Raw genomic sequence first — 18,603 nt, 5'->3', positions numbered from 1 at the left:
CATGACTCACATGTCAGTCCAGATTTACATCAACAGTGCCCTGTGTGATCTATCCATTTCACTGTGTGAAGTATTACTTTGTGGATGAGAGTCTGTGTTTACACGCTCACTTACAAGATATTTCCCATAAAAATAAGAGTGGTGTGTGCATGTTTTTGCCAGTGTGGGCTGTTTGACAAGGACAAATGGCTATTCTCCCATCCTATCATGCTGTATACAAGGTGTTGCCTTGTCTGCATGGGACTCTCAATGTGACTCAGACCTTGGAACTGCAACAAAGCTAGGGCATCACACAGGGAAGATAGATTACTTTGTTCAGCTCAGAAATATGAAATTTTTCCCTTTGTGTCTGTGTGTGTGTGTCTGAGAAAAAATAATATTGGTACAACTCCCACGTCTGAAGTAAATGTCAGAGCAAGATAAATAAATCTCTACAAATGCCTTTATCGCCTGTTGTTATTTTGCATTCCTTATGCAAAACCTCCCTGCTGCGGGGACTACGTGTATGATAATATGCCTGCATGTCGGCCATCATATCTACTCCCCACAATTCAACACTGCACATGTTGGGCTAGCTTGTATATGTGTGCTATTTTTGTAAGTTATGTTTATGGTTGGTGTAAATAATAAATATGTATTTAATGATTTAATAATAAAAGGCTTTTATAAGGACAGTTACAAGTTCTGTTTGTGATTTCAACAGATGCTGTCAATACAGCAATAAACCAGTTTAAAAAGGTTAGGAGACACTGAGTGACAGTGTATGTGTTCCAAATAATAAAATTCATTGTTACTCTTACCCTAGTTAGTGCAACTAATGCCGAGTTAATTCACATGGGAACAGCGCAACCTCCAGATTGTTTTAGCCTACTAGCGTTAGCATTTGCTAGCAATCAGTGTTATCTTACCTGACTCTTGTTTCAAGATGTAAGTCTGGGCAACTGAGAATTGCAAAAACGTTTTCCTAACTAAACATATTTGTCAAAAAAAATGTTAACACAGAAAGTAAACATTTTAAACTTCTCTCATTCAAACGCGCATATTGTAGTGATACGAAGCCACAACAATGTTAAAGTTGTTAACCTCCGGTAACCTGGAAATAAATAATGAAAAACTTTCCTGGACTCTCCCAAAGTAGAGATGGTCCAAACTTCTTATTAATGACATTTCTTGGATATTATAAAATGTCTCATTAAATCATGAATTCCTTTGGTGGAAAATAACATCTAATTATCAGTTAAATGAGACTCATTAAGCATTAGAATTATTTCCTTTCAATTCCAAAACAATGTGTCAAAGCTAATTATTCTTCACAGTAAACATGGAACACCTGGTATGGTTTACAACAACTCTGCTTATCTTAACTGTTCCAGAATCAATAGAATGTTTGGCTTATTATGGCTATTGTTGAATGAACTGTTGACAGATTTGTCCATCTTAGATTCCCAGTTTTCTAATCTCAATGTTGCCAAAGGCTAAAGTTCGTTCATCAGAGTTAATCGAGGGAAGCAACAAGTTGGAACGGAAACTGCTTTGGAAAGTGAATCGAATTAGACAAATCACTTTTGATACCAATACAAACATAGTTTAAACACTGAATATTAGAGGTGGGTAGATGAGACTTTGCTATTAAACCAGCTTACACACATGTAGTTTTTCTGCATCTAACACACTGTGAGCGTATTTTTTTGTATCCCCTGGTACATCTGGAGGTGTTAGTTACCTTAGCTGGGGTGTAGGTAGTTCTCTGGTGAAGGGGTACTAGGATCCTGAAGACTTCCTCTCTGAGGCTCTTCCAGTACTCCTGGAGCCTAAACACACAGCGAGGGAAAGCAGAAAGCCAACTCATTAGATACAGCGACAGACTTAGTTGGATAAACCTCTTACAGTCCTCTTGGAGTGGCTGAGAAAAGATGCTGAAGCGTTAATGACACTAGGAAAATGAACTCTCTGCATTATTGGGATTTCTTTGGACCGCACTCCCGACACAGCTGGTAGAACCCTTTCTGTTGGCAGACATCTGTGGCACGGCTCAACAATGTCAATGCTCAATAACAGTCAGTTGTTCGGTGAAGTGTAACTATTATATACAGAAAAACGGTCACATGCAAGGCCGTTTTTGTTGTATAGGTTTTGCAGGCAGCAGGGCAAGAAGGAATTTCAGCGCTCTGACGACACTGCTTACCAGACGGTTTGGAAACGGTTCTGCTGGAGCTGAGCCTCTTGGTGGTCCTAAAGCTTCCCCTCCTCTGGAACAACGGCAGGAACATTTCCCTTGATACAAAGCAATACAATAAAATGTGCATCACTTGCAAACAATGTGCACTGCTTCAGAGCTGCAACTAATGTAACAACAAGTCTCTAAAAAATGTTTTAAAATACATTTTAGATGTGTTCAGCGATAAGGGGAATCCTAGGGTGTTTTATAAAAAATATGTAGCCTTAGCTAACTCGTTTGCCGTATAGAAAGGGGCTGCAAAGTTATATAATATGTGATTAGAGCAGCAAACATTTGAATGCATCTTAAAATATCTATGCTGCGTCCTAAGTATTATTATTATTAATATTATTATTGTTATTATTATTATTATTATGTGCCGCTTTCCCCTTCTACTCCAGTAGGACTCAGATGAGGGTGTTTTTTTTCTTTCCCTTAACTGTCAAGTGGGAAGTAAGTATTTTTTGTACATTTTTGTGTTGCTCTTATTTTCCTAAGATACTGCAATGATTGGCTGTGAATAAGAAATTATGAAGGACATACCACCTATTTCTATGTATTTATTTTTTGAGAAAGGGGCAGGTAATATAAGATTATTTTCTTCTCCCTGCTCCTTTTCAGGTCTGGTGTGTTTTAGAGAGACATGTTTTGTAAATAATTGTTATACAATGAGTGCATACCATGAACGGAACAAATACAAATGAAAAGAAAGTAATAAGTATGCTTGACAATGAAAGGTTATGATAATGCCCTCATTATTATTTATGCATCAATATATACAACACATACAATTACAACTAATGATACTGCATAAAATAGTAAAGCATGTTATGAGAAAAGCATTGTGTGAGTATGAGATAAAGCTGTGTGAATGCAATGTGATTTTAGTAGGAATCTCCTCAAAATGCACTCCATGTGCTTTTCATAGAAAGTGTGAGCAAGAATTCCACTGAGTTTGACATCACTGCATCTTTTCTTCCCTCCCTCAAAGGCCTAGTTCTTATTCTTCCAACATCCCCTCCTCCCTGTCTCCCCCGTCCCTCACTATTTTGCTCCCTGCCTCTCCTGGCTGTGCTGCAGATCAGAGGGGCGCTCATTACATAGGGAAATCATGACTAACATCTCATATGCAACAGGAGTGCTCCATATCCTCTGTCTCACTCTGGTTTGAATATCTGCAGACAGCATCAGGCCGATATACATGCAACACTTTGCGATTCAAATAGTGGGAGCAGAGAACACATTCCCACTCTCTCAACTCTTCCTGTGTCTATATACAACATTAATCCCCCCCCCCCCCCCCCCCCCCAAGCCACTCTCACTCGCTGTCTGCACTGCTGGACGTAATTCCTAAGGAGAGTCATTTTTGCTCTCACTCAAAATTCCAGATCCATGCGCCAATCTCCGGATTTGACGGCTTTCATGGGGATAAGGCACAGCGTGCAGCATAAGCCCCAGCGAGGAATTTTGTTGGTGAGGAAGGACGATGACTATTCTGAGCCAGTTGAGATCTCTTTTGCAGATTCCTTCCGTCTCTCTCACGCTCTCCGTCTATGTACCTAGGAAGGCGGGGACACACTGCCAGACTTTTGACTTTGCGCACCACAGATCTTGACATTGGCTTGATGTCGGCCTGATCTTAAATCCTTGGGGAGGAGCGCAGTGGCAATCCCTGCCAATGAGCATTACGTTTTCATTAGGCATGCTCAACCTGCCGCGGCTCCAGCTGCCCCCTGGCAAAAGCATCCCGAGGCTTTTATTATTGTTTTTGAACTGCAGGCCAACAGCAACCCATGTACAAAAGCTCTGCAGTGTGTATATGAGTGTGTGCTGTATCTCTATGTGTGTATGTGTCTGTCATATCCAATAACGTTTCCCATTCTAACAGTTAATGCCTTCTCCTCCCCGATGAACCGTTAAATGAGTGCAGATGAAAAGACAAACATATTCACTGACACACATGCATGTACTCTGCACACTCTTTTCCCTCTGGTCATAACTGAGTCCCATGCGAAGAAGTCAGCACGGCATCTATCTTTCCTTTTTATGACTTTAGTTGAGTCTGACACCAGATTTCCCCCCAAACAGCCTATGCTTCACGTCCTGGAGTACAGCCATACCCCAAAAAATGCAGATGACAGAACGATGACAGCAAAGCAGCAAGAAAAACACAGAGGAGTGTAAGTGAGTGAGAGACTGAATGATAGCGGTAATTAGAAAAGAGGAGACAGCGAGGAGACTACTAAGAGAAGAGCAAGAATGTAAATACGAGGGGGAAGACAGAAATATGATGTGAAATAGAGTAATGGAGGCAAAAAGGACAGGAAAGTGTAACTTCATCCAATGTTACTTTATAGTTACAACTATTCGTGCCCCCGGCTGTGTTGAGGTCACAGAGGTTGTGCACGTCTTCATAAATCCACTTACAGTTCAATGCACAGAGACATGACCTATATTCATCAGCTCCCTTTTCTCTTCTCTGCTGGGATTGAACATCGACAGCTTTAGAACACCTGCGTACCCATGTTGACAACAACGATGATAAATGCTTAATGTAATATACTTATTGTATAATTCAGTGTGATCTACATCGAAGGAGCTTTCCTTTACGCTTAGCTCCGGTTTTATAATGCCACCGTTTTTGTTTAGCACATTGAAACCAATATCCCTCATCAGGCCCGCAACTTCGCAGTAAACTAGATTTAATCATGTTGTCCAACTCGTTTATTGAATACCGCAACTTCGCAGTAAACTAGATTTAATCATGTTGTCCAACTCGTTTATTGAATACCCACACAAACAGACGCCGCCTCACACTCAGCTTCTTTTTGCTATATTCACGAGGATCACTGGTATGCATTTCCACCAGTGCTCAGACTTTATCTTAAGGCGAGTAACATTTTTGTATCCATGGAAGGTTAAATCTGACAATTTGTTTCCACTTGCATTCATATAGCAAGGGCCGGCCCTAGACTTTTGGGGGCCCTAAGCGAGCTTTGGCTTGGGGGCCCCCCTCACTATAGCGCATTCTCACTACACACAACACAGAACCAACTTTTGTCTTATGATGTTAGCATAAGCACACAAATTGTATAAATAAGCATGTAAACACCGTGGACCTAACCTCCTCTAGGGGGGTCCTCACCTCTTCTATGGGGGTCCTCACCTCCTCTAGGGGGGTCCGGGGGCATGCTCCCCCGGGAAGATTTTTTTTTTTAAATATTGAAGTTAAAAGCATCAATCTGGTGCACTTTGAGAGCAAAATTAAGAGATCTATGGATACATCTCTCAACATCCATATGAAATAGAACTGTAAGAAGATTTTTCTTTATGGATATTTTACAAATCACTCCCCTTTTAAACTGTATTCTTGTTTTGTCATATAGTATTTCATAACTGTTTTTCATTTATTCTCTCTGGCTCTCCATCTCATAATGTTCACATAGAAACTAGCTGTCAATAGGAATATAATTCAGAAGAATTATAATTTCATGTAAAAATCTGTCACAAAAAGAGGTCGCACATTTAAATTCAGGTGTTGTTATGGCAACGTCAGTGGCCAAACAGCCACATTTACTGCTGCAAATATGTTCAAACATGCTGTCGACACGTAAAGCAGTGGCAACTATGCCACCATTTCCGCTGACTTTTTCTCAGAAATACTGTCACATAACATCCATATATTTCAGTGCTTGATGCTTAGCTAAGCTAACTATGAAACTCTTTAACTGACAGCACTCGGGATCAACGGTGTACTGTAAGGTAGCTTCTAGCTTCATGTCGAACACTGACAGTAAGTCAACATTTCCCAGAGAGCTTTCTTTGAAATCAACAGGTAACGCTAAAACACATTACATTTAGATTGTATGACAAAGTGTTTATTTAATATATCTGGCTAGCTATAGCTACTTGCTAATGGTTTAGCTTACCCCCGCGATTCAAAGTAATGTCAACGTAGCTGTAATTTATGCTTTGCTTACATGTTCGCATAACTTGGAAGTTTACTGACATTTACATACCTTGTTTACCTGGCTCAAGTGGTGGCTCTGGGGTTGTTGTGTGAGCCACCACTTGAGAATTTTCGTCTTTTTTAAGAAAATATGTTCTTATGTCCATCTTCAAAAACTCTGAGTCCGACTGACAGTTTATTTTAAACATTGTCAGAGCTCACAGGATAGATACCTGTCAGCCAATAAGACATGTTTATTTCCATTCAACTCTTAGGTTGGTCTGGTGTCTTGCCTCTGTTGCATTCACTGAACACGGGAAATTACAATCCTGCCGTCCTCTCTAGTGTCATGATGAGGTTCAGGTAAAGCACGGTTAATGTATATTATTGACTCAATAATATAATACATGACTTTGAGAGTAGGCAATCTAGGCATATTAACACAATTAATTAAACATACTTATCCCGGCGACGGTGTACTGAGAATTTCTTTTTTTCATTTTCTTTTTTTTGCTAGGGGCTCCTTAACCTACCAGATGAGGAGGGAGCTGCAGAAGTGTAAGGCGAGGAAGGCGGCAGGTCCAGATGGCATCAGCTCGAGGCTCCTCAAATCCTGTGCGGATCAGCTGTGTGGGATTGTGGAGCTTCTGTTCAACCTGAGCCTGAAGCAAGGGAGGGTACCACAACTGTGGAAGACGTCCTGTGTGGTACCTGTGCCAAAGACCCCTCACCCCAAGGAATTCAACAGCTACCGGCCGGTGGCGCTGACATCACAGCTGATGAAGACCCTGGAGAGGCTGGTCCTTGGACACCTCCGGCCCCTTGTGAGACCATCAATGGACCCTCTGCAGTTCGCCTGCCATCGGGGTGGATGACGCCGTCATCTACCTGCTGCAGAGGTCCCTCTCCCACCTGGAGGAGGCTGGGGGCACTGTGAGGATCATGCTCTTTGATTTCTCCAGTGCCTTCAACACCATCCAGCCCCCGCTCCTGGTGGACAAGCTGCAGCTCTCGGGGTGGAGGATCCTCCTGGATCCTGGACTACCTCACCAACCGCCCACAGTACGTGAGGACCAGGGAGTGTCAATCAGACACCATCATCTGCAGTACAGGGGCCCCCCAGGGGACGGTGCTGGCACCGTTTCTCTTCACACTGCGGACTTCACCCACAACACTGCAACCTGTCACCTGCAGAAGTTCTCTGACGACTCCGCCATCGTTGGCCTCATCACCAACGAGGACGACAGGGAGTACAGGGAGCTGACGCAGGACTTCACCTTCTGGTGCCAGAGGAACCACCTTCAGCTGAATGCAGCGAAGACCAAGGAGCTGGTGGTGGATTTCAGACGGCGCCAACACTCCCCCCGACACCAGTGAACATCCAGGGAGCAGACATTGAGATTGTGAAATCTTACAAATACCTGGGTGTTCATCTGAACAATAAACTGGACTGGACTGATAATTCTGCTGCTCTGTACAAGAAGGGACAGAGCAGACTCTTTCTGCTGAGGAGACTGAGGTCTCCTTCAGACCTTCTTTGACTCTGTTGTGGCATCAGCCATTTTCTATGGTGTGGCCTGCTGGGGCAGCAGCATCTCGGCTGCTGACGGGAAGAGACTGAACAGACTGGTAAGGAAGGCCAGCTCTGTCCTGGGGAGTCCTCTGGACACTGTGGAGGTGGTGGGAGACAGGAGAATGGCAGCCAAGCTGTCCTCCCTGCTGGACAATATGTCCCACCCCCTCCAGGACACCCTGTCCTCACTGTGCAGCACCTTCAGCGACAGGCTGCTGCACCCGACCTGTCAAACAGAGAGATACCGTAGGTCCTTCCTTCCTGCAGTAGTCAGACTTTACAACCAGCACTGCCCCTAGGAGACCCTCCTACACACACCACAACACAGACTTTAACACCCCTTGCTGCTAAATACAAACCAACTTTGTGCAATATGTGCAATATATATATGCCATTAATAACTGTGTAATTTATACCTGGCTGCTAAACCCTTGTTACTGTTACAAGGTATGTTGTATCTTGTATTTTGTAGATTGTGTAACTTGCTGCTGTTAAATACATATAACATACAAACAATATACATACAATATATACTTTATATACATATGCCATCTTTAATAGCTGTAATATATACCGGGCTGTTAAGTCCTAAGAACTGCTACAGGATTTGATTTGTGGATTTGATTTGTTTTTTGATCTGTATTTTTGAAAATTATGTAATTTTTTTATTTTTTATCTTTTTTTAGCATATTGTTTATTATATTATAACTTAGTACTTTTTTAGCTTATTGTTGTGTTGTTTGTTTATTATATTGCAACTTAGTACTTTTTTAACGCATTTCAGATATGCAACACTAAGCTGTCTGTGGCTCTTTCCTGCTGTAATGCTGCAAATTTCCCCTCTGTGGGACTAAAAAAGGTATTCTGATTCTGATTCTTAGTGGCTGCGGGGCACTAATCGGCCGCTTATTTCGAGTAATGGGTCGGGCCAGCTCTGCGTATAGCTGTACACAAACACAAGCCATGGAATACAACCACATTTGATGCACACTAGGATATTCAAAGAACATAATGTCTGTCTCCTCAGAAGATAATTTGCAGCAAGTACAATTTTGCAGTTTGTTTAACTTAGGTCCTATTTGCCCTCAGTCTAGTTACAACTGTGAAATTAGCCAGTGATGAACTGTGTGCATAATTTGGACATCTTATTTTAAGCCATTTATAGCCATTTCTTGCCCCCCCAAGGTCATGAACAAGGTGACTAATGAAATTCCCTGCACAGCCACAAGCGAGTTACTTTGAATTAAGTGTCACATCTTATTCTAGAATCATCTTAAGACAAACACAAGAGCTTGGTGAGTCTCATTTGCTCCCCAAACAAGCCAAACCCCTTAGAACAGACACTATCATGTAAATATTAAAGGTTTTGGGTCACTGGGTAAGTATTGTTGGAGCATGAAATATTATCTTCTCAAAAAACTGCTGAGATGGCATGTGTGTGTGGCTTCATCAGCAGAAATGTCATGCAGGGTGTTGTATTGCCAGCCGAATGTAATGGTAAATGTTTGAGGGGCCGTGCATTCTGACAAACCATTAGGAAAATGACCTTTTTTCTTGTTTTGTGTTTTATCTTATTCGACAAATGATTCAAAGGGGATCAGTGTTTCATCTACAGAGAAATAGCAGGCAGAAGTCTGCCGGCATTAGCTGTGTTTGCTCATCCACTTGACCTTAGAGAGGGGCTCTTCTTGGGTTATGAACATTCACGGCACGCATGGCTAGCTAGATCTGTGCTGGCTCAGACACCCGTACTGAAATGCACTCGCTACGTGGAGGTGTAATTTTCTGATGAGTGTGTGTGTGAGGCTCCAGGCTCTGTATACATATGAGCTCTCTGTCTGACAACACCAATACCTCCACATGATTATGGTGTTAGTCAAAGTTTTTTTAGTGTTTACTCAGGGCTTGTCATCTGCTCTCCCAAAATGCTTGTTTTACTCAAATCCCCTGTTTACAAAATGTTTGTGATTAAAGCAGGGGGAGGGGGGGGGGGGGGGGGGGGGCTGTTGAGGTATCAGCATGCATGCAGTCTGCCACAGTGTCCTTTTTGAAACGCCCACCAGGAGTCCACAAATGATTTTCAGGCGGTAAAGCGGGTGGTCTACAAATTGGAAGATCAGTAGTTCGATCGCGGCTCCTCCAGGCATCATGTGGATTGTGTGAGTGGAAGAGCATTTGGATTAGATCCTGATGAGCAGGTTGGAAAGTTGGTTCACTCACTTATTGAAGAGCTTAATGTTGACATGTAGTGTAAAACGCTTTGATTGGTCGAAAGACTAGAAAGGTACTATAAACATGCAAGTCAATTCAACATTATATAAATATTATTTTCACGCCAGTTTAGTCATTTGAAAGAGGAATGATAGAAAGGAAGACATTTGCAAAAGGTCTATACAGTAGGCCGGATTCAAACTAGTGAATCTGAGCCCAGTACATGGGCCGCCAGCTGTACAAATTGAGCTTTGTGTCGGCGTTAAATATTTTTGTTATGTATAAAATGAATCATATACAGAAGCCAAAAGATGCATAGTATGCAACATAACTTACTAAAATTATCTTTAAGTGAACAAAACTGTGTGAGAATGGCTGGATTAATGCATGATCGTTGTGATAATGCTACAGATGGTAATACTCATGATGCTTATAACACACAAAAACATTCAAGACCACAAACACTGTATTTTAAGGACTGATCTGTCAGCACTGATATAATTGTACGTCTTAAGTATTCTGCAGTATTTATATTCAGTTGGGTGTTGTGTAAATATGTCAGAGCTAACCAATAGCAGTGCTCCTTCTCTGACCGCCCCCTGTGGGTATTCTCTACTGTGTGTGTCAGGCATGAAGGGGGTATTCTGAAGCCCTGAGGGGAAGCAAAGGGACAACAGAGTATAGGTTAAAGAAGGGGGGATTCGACTCAGACTATAAACAGCAGCTTTTCCAGTTCCACAAACAAAGCATGTTCACAAACTGTTGTCTGGTACATTAAAGTAAAAATAAAAAAGCCACACAGATAATCAAAAGCAGGTGCTACAGACAAGTGCTGGAGAGAGTTATTTTAAGTTGAAAGTAGTTCATCATTTGAGGAGGGTTGACTGCAGCTTTAGATTGGAGCCAGCGCCTGATTGTACCTGACCAAATGCCAAGGCCAGACTGGACTCCATCTTGGTTTAAATGCCTCAGGCTTCATCTATATGGGAACATGTTATTCTTGCTTTCCTCTCAATAGGACCACATGAAGACATAATTTTGTCTGGCAGTGGCTCAGTCAGTAGGGGCTTGGACTGGGAGCCGTAGGGTCGCAGTTCAAGTCCCTGACCAAATATGGAGTGTGGACTGCACCTGGGCCCTGCCGTGGTGCCCTTGAGCAAGGCACCGGACACCCCCCCACTCCCATTGCTCCCCGGGCACTGTGCAATAGCTGCCCACTGCTCCTAGTACTAGACTTCTGATACTAGGATGGGTTAAATGCAGAGAACAAATGGCACTGTGTGTACTGTGACCATTAAAGAGGGTTCTATCTATTCTATCTATGAAGCAACAGCTTGAAATAAAAATCTGCTTTCCTGGCCTTACCAGCACTGTTGTGTGACATTTGAGAATCACCTTGTGGGTAAATGTGTGTAGCAAGCAGGTCTAAATGCATTCAGGTTAAGTATTGGTATGGATTAACATTTGCACATGTCAAAATGGACAAAATATGTGTTTTTAAATTGATAGTGAGAAAAGCTGTACCCATCAAATTCGCACAGTGCACTTCATTTTAACTGTATTGTTGTCAGCAGGCTAATGAAAAGGTAAATAAGAGTATGTTGAAGTTAAACGCATTGACAACCATGAGTAAAAATAGCAAAAAAGAACAGCTGGGTAGTAGATGTTACTGTAATGATGCCAGCCACTGTGTGGGGAGCATCTGGGAGGACAGGAATACAAATCCGCTTCTGTAAAGTGACAGCGATCCAAGCATCTACAGGCAGGCAATTACATTTAAATTGTCTGAAATAACAAAACAAATAGTAGCACACATTAGCATCCCATCATCTGAGTGAAATGCTTTTAAAAGGAGTGTGGCACTTCCACATGTCTCTAAAACAGCATATGTTAAACAGAGAACAAATACATGGTATTAGCTTATGTGCCTTTTGAAAGATCCATTTATCAACACAAGATATTTTCTTGACGTTTAACCTGGTATAGCATCATTGGCAAAATAAGAAATACCAAAATACTTTTATAATCACAAGACCTAAAATAAGTAAGTAAATAAATAAAAGTAGAAAAGTATTTAACATCAAGATAACCTAAACTATTTTGTAATGTTAGTCTGAATCTTAAAGTAAGGAGTCCCTAAAGCTGTCGGATAAATGTAGTGAAATAGAAATGATGTATTTATTTGATAGTATTTTCATTGTGGTGGGAGTACAAATACTTACAATTATTGCAGTGGCACCACATTAAGGTAATACACTTTTATTTTTGAACACAATAATGTCTTGTTCTGCTTACAACAAAACAAACTGTGCAGTATTCTGACCTTCAGGAAGAAAGAAAAAAAGGAAGAGCTGTAAAGTACCGTCTGAGAGAGGATCAGTACCTGGGGCTTTATCTCTTAATCATTAGAAGCTAGTTTTCACGAGCACAGTGCAACAAAAAAAGACCTCATATTTAAGATTCACAGTGCAACACAGCAGCATACATATACTATCCATTTCATTGTTCACAGGAGACCGTTGTCCGGGTTTGCAATGCGATTCTGTCTCATTTTTCAACCTTAATAAGATTCTCTTATTCCAAAGAGAATATGAGTAAAATGGATGGCAACACAATCATATCTGTGTACAATTAAATCTCCCCTACTGTTGTTAATTTCTGCCCTTTGTGTTTCCAGAAGGAGATTATCATTTTAGTATGAGCTCTTACTGTTTTTGTACTTGTGTGTGTGTGTGTGTGTGTGTGTGTGTGTGTGTGTGTGTGTGTGTGTGTGTGTGTGTGTGTGTGTGTGTGTGTGTGTGTGTGTGTGTGTGTGTGTGTGTGTGTGTGTGTGTGTGTGTGTGTGTGTGTGTTTTACCAGAGGCAAGGCAGCTGTGTTTAATAGTGACCAAGCCGCCAAGGCCACAGCTGAACCCGAAGCCACAGTAAGAGAAACATGCTAGTGGGGGATCGGGGGGGGGGGGTCTGGTTTAGTCTGGGCAAAAAGTACATTTCAAACCCAGAACAGCACTATGATGGTTTGAAAGCAAGTTGGCCTTACTTAGCCTCCATTGGCTCTCTGAACACAACCACCAATGTATTCCCTCACTGAATAATGACCTAACAGGAACCTCATTCAACTAGAGTTCTATGTGCGGCTGAAAAAATATACTCCCTTCCAGTATGAAGACGTGACTTCAATGCTCTTTTCAAGTTTCAAGTTTACGTTCAAGAGCTTTTGGTCTACTGCCGTGAAATGACTTCACCTCGATTGTATTACACTGATCTATCTCTCACATTTTGCTCGCCATTTCAACAGTTTACAAGCAACAGCCTGCGTGTGAGAGAGAGAAGGAGAACAGAAGGAAGGAGAGGGTGAGAAACAGATTGCATCCACTAGTTTTTAGTTTTGGGAATGGATCCATTGAGATTTGTTCCACTTTTGGTTCAAGTGCCAGTTGCAGTGCTACAGTTTTGTTCTTTTCTTTGTCTGGGTAACGTCTTGTTTCTTGTTGTTCATTTGGGTACGGAGTTGTAGAACGTTTCCATTTGAATAAAGACAAACCAGTTAGATGGCTTAAAGTATAAATGTTCAACTGACAATTGTAATAATAGAAACCCCAAGATTGCAGCTAAGGGTGGTGTAAATATGATTTACCAGAGCAAGAGGCTGCCGGGGCCATCTTTCAATGTTTGTTTGCTTGCTGAAAATGCTAATATCAACTACACAAAATGCCATGCTTGTCTGGACAATTGTCTTATATAAACAAACCTGTTATGAGGAATAAATTGGCACCATAAAATACCTAAGAGCTTCTTCAAAGCCGGGTGGAAAGCTGTTTTATATGCAGCGTGCATTTCAGCCAGGACTGAATACAAAAGACTGGCTGGTAAAAAGGATTGCAATTTGTGCAACTTGTACTTTTAAGTATTACATGTTCTACAAAAAATGAATAACACATATGGATGCAACTCTACTGTATATTTAATTCCCATTTAAAATCAAATCAGATATAGATGAAGAGTGAATGTATATGTTTCTGAACAGATTACTAACACGGACCTACAGTATTAGCCTTCTGTTATACATTAACTTCATCAGACATGTGGCTAATACAATGTAGCTGATGTACTTCTTCTTACTGTTGGCAGGCAGATAAACCATCTGTCCGTCTCTATCGTACTTCCAGTGACAGCATATTTAGATTTTCATTATAGGCAACCACATACTGATATTGTCACTAATTATGGTACCTGCATGTTTTCTGCAGATCAGAACCCTACAGCAGAGGAAGAAGGGTATTTGATTAAAGAGGACCTCTAATGTTTTTTTGGGGTTTTCCCTTTTCTGTAGTGAGTTATAGGTTTTTGTGCATGTAAATGGTCTGCAAGGGTTTCTCTCCCTCACAACAGTCTCCCCAGCACACTTGACCTCTGAGCAATACTGCTGTGATGTTGGCATGCATTAGGTGGCGAGTACAAAGAGGGAAGAGACAGATCACTGTGTTAACTAAGTCTAAGGGCCATCACACAGTAGGAACGACCTGCTTTGTGGGACCTGGAGTTCTGCTCCTCTGGTAGAGCTTCAGATTAACAATAATGTACACTTCCAAAAGGTTCTCTCCTGTGGTGTTTGATATATAAATCATTCACAAGGACAAGAATATGAGGATCAGTGAGTATGAGTGTCAGGGATAACAATCCAAAGAGCAAGACAATGGAAAAGGAGTCTTTACACAGGAGAGTGGTGTTTAGATCTATGGGTGAATACATAAAGTTGTTTGAGCGTGAGAAAGAAGCTTGCAGTGAACGCAGCACCCACTGGGAAGCTGAGACAGACCTCGGGGCTCTCAGAAAGCTCAGAAATCAACGGAGGGTGGATAATCTACACACCGAGACTATTGTGGGAAAAGTGCCCTCGCTCTCTGTGTATTGAAGTGATAGAAGGGGCAGTTCTCCATGGTCCATTTAGGGGAGTGGAATTGACTTTGCAGTTTAGTATGACCCACCTACAGCAGAGACCACATCGTTCAACAATTTATAGCCAGGTAAAGCCCCTCCAGACCCTTTACTAATGCACAAAACCTACATACATCCACTGCATGTGAAAACAGACATAATTAGCAGAATAGAGGAAGTGATTACATCAAAAGCACACACAGACGCACACAGACGCACACAGATTGTATAAATATACATAGAAGAGGAAGGGGTGTATTGATTTGACTAATTTCAATGTGCTGAGTTGCTATGAAACACCTGCCCCAGACACAAGCGCAGCTGTTTGTCTTGGCAACAACATCACAACCCTGTAACCCCCCATGACCCCAATCCATCATCCACAGTGCACAAACGCAATGCACACACACACATTTACACACAGATACACATGCTGCCAGTGGACCCCTTTCCCCAAGACCTTTAGTGATGTGTCAGATGAGAGGGGGAGGGACAGTGTGAGCAAAAACCTCTGCAGGGTCAGTGCCTTTATGACTCTGGAAATGCACACAGAGATAGTCATAAATAAATATGAACACAAACTGTATATGCAGAACGGACACACATACATTCACATACTGTATGCATGAGACAGAGGCAACACATCCATCTTTGACCATGTTATTCAGATAAGAAGTCAAATGACCTGCTGTCATGGCAGCTCTGAATGACAATGAAGGGGCGTTCCTGCATGTCACATGCTCCTGGGAGAGCAAAGGCCCTCCAACACAGATAAATTACATAAGTGCAGACACACCCACACACCCCCACCCACCCACCCACCCACCCACCCACACACACACACACACACACACACACACACACACACACACACACACACACACACACACACACACACACACACACACACACACACACACACACACACACACACACACACACACACACACACACACACACACACACACACACACACACACACACACACACACATGCAGTATTCCAAGCTCATTTATCTGAAAGACACATACTAACTATGCATTTAATGTCACATTTATGGACATGCACATCCACGTGGACAGGCTGTCTAGACGCAAGACTAATTTGATGCAGCTTCAAGCAATAGACAGCAGCCATTAGTCCATAAGGAGGAGCTCTAGACTGAAACAATGCAGCACTGTGTGTGTGCATGAATATGTGTGTTGTACAGAGCTATGGGGTTTAGCTTTTAGTCGATTATTATTGCTTGATCAGTACAAAATGTTCCTTTTTAAGTGTGTATATTTGATTAATTTGAAAAGAAAAAAGTGTTTTTAAGCTACAGAATCTACATTTCTACATCATGTTGACTAATTTAGGCACTGCCGCATGCCTTACAAATGGCTGCCTATCTATGAGAACAATTAGTTTAGACAAAGAAACTGTCTACAGCTGATACATCCCTAATCAACGATGCTTTTATGCGGAGAAAACGATGATGGACTACAGCGGTGTGGCCGGATGCTGGTGGGTGTGATGTTTTGCATACATATGCATGTGTGAAAGGGAAGAAAGCTGATTTTGTGTCCTGTCTGACAACTGTGAACAGAAACCTATTATTACGTGAATAACGGCAACAATATGACACCCTGGCCTGGATGTGTGTGTGTGAGTGAACTAGCATAACGGCGGAGATATTTTATGCTGGCTCGCGGGGCAAGGCACAGTCTCGGAGGGAAGGAACAAGATGGATTCTCAGCCACTGAACAGCATTCATCTCCATTACTTCAGCAACACCATGCATCTAAATTCTAGGGATGACAGCCCAGGGATTTTATACCAGTTATCAGCATGATCTTCTCATATCAAACATTTAACGCCCTCCTTGCTCAAAGTTAGTTATTTTTTCCACAGAGAAACACAAAGAAGAGGCTTTTCTTTCAAAGTTCTCTTTAAACATTGCAGACGAGGCAGACTTATTTACTCCTAAATTTGGCATTGATGCGTGTTCTAGTCTCTTAATATCCCTTGCACTTGTGCTTGGCATTCTCAATGACCAGCTTAAACTGGACACCTCAGAAGCACAAACAAAGAAGGTGTTTTTGATCTAGGCCAAAGCAAATCCCACAGAAGCCACTCTCTCCTGTTCTCTCTACAAATGTGCGAAGGACCACAAATATACCTCTCTGTATGGAACAGTCCCTAATGTTAGATCCCGTAGAAAACTCTTATATCACGCAAACAGACAAGGATACAATAAGATTTGCATTAAACAACACTACAATATTTGTAGAGTTAAGTGTCTGACATACACATGTACACACTGACCTACAGGCAACTCATTGCAGCAGGATTATTATTACCCATTTTGTGTAATTTTGGGTAATTACACATTGCCCTTGGCCTACTAAAAGCTAATCATCTTGTGTAACACTTGAAGATGGGCCTCTAGTTATGTGTAAGAAGTCATGCCTAATCAAGCAGTTTAATATTGCTCTGTATTTTAAAGAGAATACACAAAACAGACATGCATGGATTCATGAGTTCATATATCTTTAAAAGCAAGCCTATATTCATGTTTCAATGTTTTGATTTTAAACATTTTGACCTCATAGCACTCCAGTGTCATTTTAAAGACTGTTAGGTAGTCTATTAGAGACATTTCTAGATATACTTTACTCTATTTAAATGATTTCATTTGCATTGGCTCCAGCAAAAAGTAATAGTGACACATGGTGGTTTAAAATGTAGGCGTTGTAGTTTGTTTTAAACACAAATTAGAAAAATACCCAACAACATGTCTTGTATATGAGCTCTGACAACTCTTATTAGTCTAATAATAGTACTGACACCAACAGGGCCACAAAGGTCACTGGTCTCCATATGTGAAGAAACAACGTAGAAACAGAAAACAGGGAATAAAATGCTATTGCCCTTTAAAAATAAGCAGCAGTACCTGTTTTAATCATTGTGCCAGGTGGTGTTTTGACATCCAGGTTGGCAGTGCCAACAAAGTGCAGATCTCTAGCCCATGGTGGAAGTCTCTCTGTATCTCCAGCGGGTAAAGAGTGACCTCTGACCCCTTTTGCCCTCTGCTGACCCAGCACCCGAATGGGCAAGCTGCTTCTGGCAGTCACATGGCCAAATTATCTCCCACATGACAAAGCTGTTATGGAGAGATGCTTTAAAAATAAGGACAAGTATGAATAAAATGTAAAGTATCAACACTCTCTGCATGAGATAAAGTCGTATAATCGATGGAGAGTAGCTGCAGATGGACCATAGATGAAGTAAAGAGCAAAGCCAATAGAAAATAAACACATATATATATGTATATATATATATGCATTGAGATTTTGTTTGTGTAATGTATATACGTGATAAGAATTTATAAAATACTGTATGGTCTGAAGACTGAATGTATTCAAGGTCGCGTCCCATGGATTTGTAAAGGAGGATATCTGCATTCAAGGATATCTTCAGCCAAGGTCCACAGGGAGAGTTGGACAACAATCGCACTGATAGCAGTGGGATGTGAAATCATGAATGGAATGGGAAATAAAATGAGAAAACACAACCAAATGTTAAGCTGAAACGTGTTAAAGGTCATTGACACGCCAATGTATGAGGGCGGTGGTGGATGGAGCTGCATTGTAACCCAGAATCAATTAAATTATGATACAATATTTTTCATAAGGCAAACCAATGTATTTTAGCATCTCCTTTACAAGTGAA

The 18,603-nt window shown here is 41.5% G+C and overlaps 1 protein-coding gene across 5 annotated transcripts in view; it reads right to left on the bottom strand.

Moving 5' to 3' along the window:
* LOC307034391 (uncharacterized protein) overlaps positions 1-18,603 on the bottom strand; it is a 70,226-nt gene that overhangs the window by 25,371 nt on the left and 26,252 nt on the right. For 4 of the 5 annotated variants that reach the window (XR_013806878.1, XR_013806879.1, XR_013806880.1 and 1 more), the window contains 2 exons: positions 2,186-2,274; positions 1,724-1,811 (listed from right to left, as the gene is read on the bottom strand). Coding sequence is in view for 2 of the 5 variants with exons in the window: in XM_079673231.1 (XP_079529357.1) it covers positions 1,762-1,811; positions 2,186-2,274 (139 nt within the window). In the remaining 3 variants the exon portion in view is untranslated. Of the gene's footprint in view, positions 1-1,723; positions 1,812-2,185; positions 2,275-10,462; positions 10,604-18,603 lie in introns of those variants that run through there. The other variant, XM_079673232.1, reaches the window with a different exon arrangement.

This window comes from Notothenia rossii, assembly GCF_949606895.1.
Source record: "Notothenia rossii genome assembly, chromosome: 3".
Taxonomy (NCBI): domain Eukaryota; kingdom Metazoa; phylum Chordata; class Actinopteri; order Perciformes; family Nototheniidae; genus Notothenia; species Notothenia rossii.
This window is presented reverse-complemented; position numbering and strand designations above follow the sequence as displayed.